Below are 7,954 nucleotides of genomic sequence, written 5' to 3'. Positions count from 1 at the left end.
TTATTTTCTTGAAAACAAATTAGTTTTATACTGATGTCAATTCCATGATTTTGCAACATACTTACTTTCCTGTGTCCTATGATAATTTCTTGAGTGACCATAAATAATCCGAATTATTTGCCTTTGATCCAGCCCAGATACTTTTGTCGAGTATGAGAACTAGGTTCCCCAATTTGCCTCCAACATATTGCTAGAATCACAAGATTTGAGTGGATGTTTAAATTGCTATGGAAGTGAGGCATATAAGTCCAATCAATGGAACTTTGTGTAGCACCAAGGACAACCAATGAAAAAAATGTGATTTCTACAATGCAAAGATGGCTTTACATAAATGGGCCTACAGACAGAAAGGCTCAACCTTATCCAAGGCCCACTTATTTTACAAACATTTCTGGGCCACAGAAAAGAACCAGCTCCTCCCCTGAAAAAAACCTTGTCTCCTCCGCCACACACTCTCGCTCTGTTCTCCTCGAGCTCACCTCCACCCTCTCCCGCGCGCTGCTCCTCCCGCCACACGGCCGCCGCCGCTCCATGCTGCTCCCAATGCGCCGCCCCCCGGCGGCCCCTTCCCGCCCGTCCTTCCCTCCGCACGTTTCCTCCCTCGTGCTCCGGCGACAGCTGCACGGTCGGGCGGGGGGCGAATTCGAGCTCCGGTTCAGACAGATCGACCGGGTCCGGCTATGCACGGTGGCGCGAGCGAGCCCGGTGGAGGCGGACGCCTCCGCCGCAGGGTTCGGCCGCCGCGCGATCGTCGGGGTGGTGCTCGCCATGTCCCTCTCCGCGCCCGCCTACTACAGAGCCCCGCCTCCATGTAACCAGTCAACAGCTTTTTTCGATAAAGTTCAATCAATCAATCAACAGCTTGGAAACAAAATTTCGGTTCAGATTTTTTATTTTTTCTCCGTCACGCTCTGTTCTGAATTTTCTGTTAAATGGATTGCATGGTTCAAGCGTCTGCGCTCACGGAGGAGAACTTGATTTTCCTCGAGGCGTGGCGGGCGGTCGACCGTGCCTACTACGACAAGTCCTTCAACGGGCAGAGCTGGTTCAGGTACCGAGAGCGCGCTCTCCGCGAAGAGCCGATGAATTCCCGGGAGGAGACATGTATGGTTCTAGTTGGTCCCTTTTGCAATTTAGACTTTTGAATTACTCCTGCCCTGTGTATACAATTATGATCGCTACCAATACTTCTGTCTATCTGCCTAACAAAATAACTTCTGCAAGGCATCACTTGTCAGTTGTCTCTTTGTATTCTAGACTAGAAAACCACATTCGATAATTGGATCAAGTACAGTTATTACACGGTAGCACCTTTGGTCGAATCTGAAGTCAGTTCAGAACCATAATACGCAAGTTAAGTAGGCCACTGTTTGGTATAAAAATGAGAAATTCCGTGTTTCTTATCGTTCTTGCACTATGTGATCAGATTTTCTTGCCACTCAAAAAATGCTTTCAACCTTGCACCCTAATCATTTCTCGTGTTTATTAGACTCTCCAATTGTTCGTGGTGATGTACAAGTCTGCTTGCTATCTATACAATCTTCTTAGCGAAATAACTCCTGCAAGTCATCACTTGTCTGTTGTCTCTTTATATTCTAGAAAGTAGAGCCACATGATATGACACTTTGGATGAATCTGAAATTATGCTAGAACCATAATAAACAAACCACTTAAATAGACCAATGGCTTGTACAAAAATGAGAGGTGTCGTGTTCTTTTACAGTTCTTGCACTACGATACTAAATTTGCTGTCCTCGCGTTGTATTTCAGATGCAGCAATAAAGAAAATGCTCTCAACCTTGGATGACCCGTTCACTCGTTTCTTGGAACCCGAGAAGTTCAAGAGTTTGCGGGTATGGTGCTCGCACAAACTTCGGTTACTGCTTCGTTGGCATATTATAAACTGCATTCTGATGCATGCCATTACCTTCTCTGAAGTAAGTCTGGCACGCAAGGTGCCCTCACGGGTGTAGGTTTATCCATTGGCTACCCACTGGCGCTCAATGGATCACCTGCAGGACTGTCTGTGATGTCAGCAGCCCCAGGGGGTCCTGCCGAAAAGGCTGGCATCATCTCTGGAGACGTTATTTTGGCGATTGACGACAGAAGCGCGCAAGACATGGACATATATGACGCAGCAGATCGCTTACAGTAAGACCTAGCTATCATCGGTGTATGATAAAAAAAAACAGTATTAGTGAAATGATGGTCCTCTATTGTGGTTCAGAGTTGCATATATTTGCTGGGTTCTTCTTTGACACTTTCTACTCTTCTAGTCTCTACTTCAGTGTTGTGTTCTAATATTTTAAGGCTGATAATCTTGTTTTGATTTCTTGCTAGGGGTCCTGAAGGAAGCTCGATAAATTTGACCATTCGCAGTGGAGCTGATACTAGACATGTTGTTTTGAAGTAAATTCATGTGCACCATCCTTTTGTAGTTCCTTCAGAGTAAAGATTCAATTTGCTTACTTAAGGCTATAAAGAGATTCATCCTCTTTGATATATGCCAGGAGAGAAAGATATACTTTAAACCCAGTAAGGTCAAGGATGTGTGAGATTCCAGGTTCAGAGGACAGTTCAAAGATCGGTTACATCAAACTAACAACGTTTAACCAAAATGCTGCAGGTTTGAGCTGGCTCTGGCTGAATATTATAATTTCTTTCTCAATCATTGTATCGTTTTTCAGATGTCAAGCTCTGCTGATCATGCCACTTATTTTATCCTATTCCAGGATCTGTTAAGGAAGCTATTAAGAAATTAAGGGACAACAATGTAAAGGCCTTTGTGTTGGATCTGCGGAATAACAGGTTCTTACCTGCTGAATTCGGAGTGCCTTTTCACCTCATTCTATTGAAAAATTCACATGTTGTGTTTGATGCAGCGGTGGTCTTTTTCCTGAAGGGATTGAAATTGCGAAGATTTGGTAAGCAGTTTCACCATATTTCAATACATGGGTTTTTGTCTACGTCTCTCTTGGTGATCTACGTGAGTAGTTTGTTAATTGTATTATAAACTGGAATATGAAAACTAAACTACTGATTGATGAAGTATGGTACATTTCTTTGGTGGATTCTAGTTGTACACCTTGAGTGAGTGATGCCTGTTGGACTCATGAAAACTGGGACTTTGTTTGTCGTTCTTTATGTTCTCACAGTATGTAGCAATTCTGAATTTCAAACTACTTTCTTACTTAATTCTGTTTATTCATACTAAATTGTCTGTTAATTTGAGTGAAGTTTCGCATTACTCTTGCTTTGTTAGGATGGACAAGGGTGTCATTGTATATATATGTGATAGCCGTGGTGTCCGTGACATTTATGAAGCAGATGGAGCTACCACGATTGCTGCATCAGAACCTCTAGTTGTCCTGGTATGAACTATCTTTGCTTACAACAACGCAATGAGAAATTGATCCATCTGATATCAGTCTCTTCTTTTTGATATTGGCATTATGTATTTTCTGATCAATAATAAATATAACGTTGTACATCACAAGTAGCCACTTCTCTCAAGTCTCAGCTCGTTACCAGGTAAACAAAGGAACCGCAAGCGCAAGCGAAATCCTTGCTGGAGCACTAAAAGACAACAAGAGAGCAGTTGTCTATGGGGAACCAACATATGGAAAAGGGTACCCAGTGGCATCCCATCATGTTGTTAGTTCTGATTTTGCATGCTTAGTTTCTCACATCACTTACCTGCAAACTTCCAGAAAGATCCAGTCAGTGTTTGCGCTTTCTGATGGCTCAGGGTTAGCCGTGACAGTGGCACGCTATGAAACACCTGCTCATACGGACATCGATAAGGTAAGCAATTGCATTGAACTGTCACAGTAGATATCAGACACTGTTGGCCTGAACCTGAAGCTCTTGTTTGTTGGTACAAGGTTGGTGTGATTCCTGATCGCCCATTGCCTGCGTCGTTCCCAACCGACGAAGATGGCTTTTGCAGCTGCCTCAAGGACCCTGCTTCTCCTTGCAACCTTAACGCTGCACGGCTGTTCGCGAGATCATGACCTAATCACATTGCAATGAGCAGCTGTGTGTCGTTCCCAACTGACAAAGATGGCTTCTGCAGCTGCCTCAAGAACCCTGCTTCTCCTTGCAACCTTAACGCCGCACGCCTGTTCGCGAGATCATACCTGATCACGTTGCAATGAGCAGCTGTGCTCTCCACATTTTGGGCTTCTGGTAGTTGGGTGCGTTTTTGTTCATATAGGCGTTTCTCTAATTTGGGGTGCGTTGCTGATCAAATTCTTTTTGTTGTAAACTAATGGTGTGTCTCCAAGGAGAAAACTGTTAACTGTACAGAGTCAATTCTATTTCACTTTGTTGGTAAAACTGTATATACCAGCACCTGTAGAGTTTGCAAGAAAAATCCAATGACATTTTTTCCGAAGTCAATCTATTGTCTTAGACTATTTAAAAAGGGAGAGAATTGAACGTTTGTGATGCAAACAAAAAAAAACAACTTTTTCCAAGCCTCAGCGCACTGGAACGTCAGTCTTGTATCAACACCTAAATTACATTCCAGAAGCATAACTGTATTACACGATACACATGAAAGTTCAGACTCAAAAGCCTACATGAGATTCTGCCACAATAGTAAGTTTAATGAGCTAAATCCAGCAGCAATGATCACATCCCGATAGGACTCAGCGTCGTTGATCAGGCATATCCCAGGTAGCATCATCATAACCTGCGAAGAAAGAACAAGGACAATTTTGTGAGAATACCGACGAACTTTAAGTCACTTCACAGGCAGGGGAAACAAATGGAGGGTAGGATACATGACATGTGATGAACATTTGGAAGCATATGTACAGTGGATAGAGGAGGGAACCAGTAAAACATGTAACAGCTGATCAATAGTGAGGTAGGACAGTAATCAATTGCTTTATCAAACATACACTGGATAACTAAACATTCAAAATTTTGGACAGCTGGTAATCAATGGCTTCATCAGTGTGCAGAACAGAGTGTACATTAGACCATAAGTTATATACTAGGGACTAGGCTAACAGTAGACACGATAGGATTTCAAGACATCACAGGGTAGAAGACCATAATGGTATATAATCAAGTACTTCCTCTGTTCCCTCATATAAGACGTTTTGGCAAGCTAAATTAGCTTGCCAGAACATCTTATATCAAGGAACAGAGGGAGTACATAACAGGAGAAGTCTGAGGCTTTGGCCAAATGAGAAACATAACAGGAGAAGTCTGAGGCTTTGGCCAAATGAGAAACAATTCTGTAACCAACAAATTTACCTTCCTATCAAGGCAAAGTAACGGGATCTATTCCACTTTTGCAACTTTTCTTTGCTCAATTTGGCCAGTCAACTCACACTGCATCTCAGTCCAACTTGTTGGTACCAGAGTACCACCTAGAGCAAAACAAGGGTAGCAGCCTTAGTACAAATGTAAAATTCTGCTTGATCGTACAATATGCATAAAAATCATAATATTTCCACACTTATTGCACAATGCATCCTTGCATCAGAGAATTAATGCTGAAAATTTTGTTTCAATGCTGAGTAATTTGAGTATCAAGATAAAGCTTACCAGCTATACTTTGGGCAGAAACGACTCCAAGTTCATTCTTGGCAGTTGAAAGGTAGTAGGCCCTCGCATCACCAAGAGAAAGCTTCAGCGTGATTTAAGGTTTGCAATCTGATAAAAAATATATAGTATTTTGGCAAGACTAGAAGTTCACTGCTAAGTAATAAAATGAACAATGTCTATAAATATAGTAACTTGAAACATGCAGCTGCATGAGAGCTGGAGAAATCAAATAGGGACATGATATTCCCCTGAAGGATACAACCAGAGCTCTGACAATGTCGCCCGGTCGATATGACTGGTACATATCCACCTTATCAATCTCAGTTGCACGAACATCTTGTTGCCTACAAACGGAAGAGCATGGCATGAGCAATTTTCCTGTAATACTCGATCTACAACGAAAGTGATGTAATAAAAGCATCTGACTCTAAACACAGGTTCACAATGAACCCAAAGCAAAACACGAAGCCAAATGGCAGCATAACAGCAAAAATTTTTTTTGTGAAAAACAGCTGATACCTTATCATGCCAGTGAACTTTTCCTTGACAGCCTTTGAGTCAACACACATAATATCTGCAGAAGCCATCCTAGCCATAACCTTCGTCACCTGCAACAGTAACAGCTTTGAGCCACACACATCCCTTGTTTATTTGACAAAGTCATCTCCAGATGTCAATAAGGACATGGTACAAGCAGAAGAATCATAAATAGTACCAAATGTTTGTTCAAGAGAAAGCAGCTATTTGAATTTGTTTATTCCTTAGGCTCAACACTACAAGGTGAGATTCTTAAGCCTAATGTGATCCAAGCACATGCATCACCAACCAAGTGCCAACCTGAACAAGAAAAAATGTATGTTTCTCTGTGGACGTCTATTCACTCACACCAGGAATGCGGTTAAGTTCTAGTGTTCCAAGAGTTGACAAAAAATAAGTTGACTGCAAACCACATATGCAGTGAGCGCAGCAGCCATACTAACACGAAGCATGATTTCAGACAGCTCCAATCATTCGATGGGTACGCGGGCACTAACGGATTCGGCGAATGAAAAGAAGCCCCAATCGAGGGTTCTCCCAGAGAAAGAGATCTTACACGGGCAATGACGACGCTTCCCGGCTGCGGGACGGCTCCGTGCGCCTTGTGCCCGACAACCTCCACCGTGGACCTCTGCTACCAAATCAAACCAACCGCATACAGTACACCATCAGAAGCAGCAGCGCGAGGAACGGGAGGAGCAACTCCAGAAACCCTAGCTAAGGCCGGCCTACCTGGTCGGAGGAGCCGGGAGTGGGGGGCAGGATTCGGCGACGGCCGGTGACCGACGCGCGCACGGAGTGGCCGTCGGCGTAGGCGCCGCGCCCGGCCGCGAGGGAGGAGGAGGCCCCGAGGAGCTCGCCCGGGGTGACCACCTCTGCGCCGCCGCCGCCGTCGTGCTCCATCGCCGTGGCTGCCATTGGGAGTTTGGGGTTGGGGGAACGCGAGGAGAGAGGGTTTTGCCTGTCCCGTCTGTCTCGGCTCTTGTGGGCTAAATACAGGCAGTGGCTTTGAGCCCATACGGCCCAATAAGTTCTTTGAAATTAGCCCCAATTTTCTTGATGTATAATCTCTGGTTTATTTCTACGATTTCTGCATTTCCATGTAAAACTATGGATGCACAAACCAGCCACCTAGATTCCTAGTGAACATGAATTTGGGTATTTTTCCTCCGTCTCGGCAATACATGTGCTTTCGGGTCTTGACTTGTTATATTTCCAACTGATGGGATTTGACGAGCTGTATTGAATAGCCGACCCACGTCGCCTTTAGAGGAACATACATAACTCAGGGGTGTGTATTTTTCTCGGTGGAACTGGATGGATTCCTAACAAACTTATGTAGGAATGGTGTTGAAAATCGAGAATCAACGGGAAGATGGAGTCAGCGTTGCCACATAGAACAATTGAAAAATCGAGAACCAATGGAAAGATGGAGTCAACGTTGCCATGGCGCTTGATAATCTGAAGGCACATCACATGATAACTTTTCTGCGAGTATGAACTGTAGAACAATTGAACTTGATGTCAAGGCACCTACTCTGACATTGATACATTGAGCTATGTAATCTGGCCCCGAGCACTCACATGATTATTACTTCACTCACATTTTCTCATTTTTTCTACATTTATTACCTTTGAGGCGGCTTAAGGGCATGGTCAACGCTACACCGTGGACACCTGTCTCTCCACATAGGCTCGAATGGTCCAGTTTATCAAAAGCTACTTCCTGCAGATGATCCCGCCACTTCCCTCGTAAAAGTTAACGAAGCCCACGAGGACCACTCTACCCACACCCAAAAAAATATGGGGAAATGTTGTGAGGCCAGGACATGGGGAAGCCACCACTTGGATCTTG

The 7,954-nt window shown here is 44.0% G+C and overlaps 2 protein-coding genes across 3 annotated transcripts; one reads left to right on the top strand and one right to left on the bottom strand.

Annotated features, from left to right (window-relative positions):
• The first annotated feature begins 309 nt into the window (after positions 1-309).
• Positions 310-4,305, top strand: LOC127304399 (carboxyl-terminal-processing peptidase 2, chloroplastic). The gene is made up of 12 exons (XM_051335089.1): positions 310-811; positions 952-1,104; positions 1,771-1,853; positions 1,943-2,151; positions 2,341-2,409; positions 2,511-2,626; positions 2,733-2,808; positions 2,883-2,924; positions 3,263-3,371; positions 3,532-3,629; positions 3,711-3,804; positions 3,885-4,305. Exons 1-12 carry the CDS (start codon positions 310-312, stop codon positions 4,011-4,013), a joined length of 1,680 nt encoding a protein of 559 aa, XP_051191049.1. The 3' UTR covers positions 4,014-4,305.
• Positions 4,306-4,503: 198 nt separating this feature from the next.
• On the bottom strand, positions 4,504-7,062 carry LOC127302906 (exosome complex component csl4). Of its 2 annotated transcripts, none has more exons than XM_051333629.2 (7): positions 6,832-7,062; positions 6,656-6,733; positions 6,082-6,170; positions 5,822-5,906; positions 5,563-5,644; positions 5,269-5,384; positions 4,504-4,696 (listed from the first exon to the last, which is right to left on the bottom strand). In XM_051333629.2, exons 1-6 carry the CDS (start codon positions 7,015-7,017, stop codon positions 5,296-5,298), a joined length of 609 nt encoding a protein of 202 aa, XP_051189589.1. In that variant the 5' UTR covers positions 7,018-7,062; the 3' UTR covers positions 4,504-4,696; positions 5,269-5,295. The 2 variants fall into 2 exon arrangements, with proteins under 2 accessions (XP_051189589.1, XP_051189590.1); XM_051333630.2 differs by having other exon boundaries at positions 6,656-6,730.
• Between the last annotated feature and the right edge of the window lie 892 nt (positions 7,063-7,954).

Source organism: Lolium perenne, chromosome 5, assembly GCF_019359855.2.
Source record: "Lolium perenne isolate Kyuss_39 chromosome 5, Kyuss_2.0, whole genome shotgun sequence".
Taxonomy (NCBI): Eukaryota; Viridiplantae; Streptophyta; class Magnoliopsida; order Poales; family Poaceae; genus Lolium; species Lolium perenne.
This window is presented reverse-complemented; position numbering and strand designations above follow the sequence as displayed.

Bases quoted from the DNA above. Each gene is read 5' to 3' on its own strand.
- LOC127304399 (XM_051335089.1), top strand. From the start codon at position 310: ATGCAAAGATGGCTTTACATAAATGGGCCTACAGACAGAAAGGCTCAA. The intron at 2,809-2,882 runs GTTCTTACCTGC...TGTTTGATGCAG, and splicing joins TTGGATCTGCGGAATAACAG to CGGTGGTCTTTTTCCTGAAG. The intron at 3,372-3,531 runs GTATGAACTATC...GCTCGTTACCAG, and splicing joins CAGAACCTCTAGTTGTCCTG to GTAAACAAAGGAACCGCAAG.
- LOC127302906 (XM_051333629.2), bottom strand. From the start codon at position 7,017: ATGGCAGCCACGGCGATGGAGCACGACGGCGGCGGCGGCGCAGAGGTG. The intron at 6,171-6,655 runs GTAAGATCTCTT...TTACTGTTGCAG, and splicing joins GAAGCGTCGTCATTGCCCGT to GTGACGAAGGTTATGGCTAG. The intron at 5,907-6,081 runs GTATCAGCTGTT...TTCCGTTTGTAG, and splicing joins AAGTTCACTGGCATGATAAG to GCAACAAGATGTTCGTGCAA.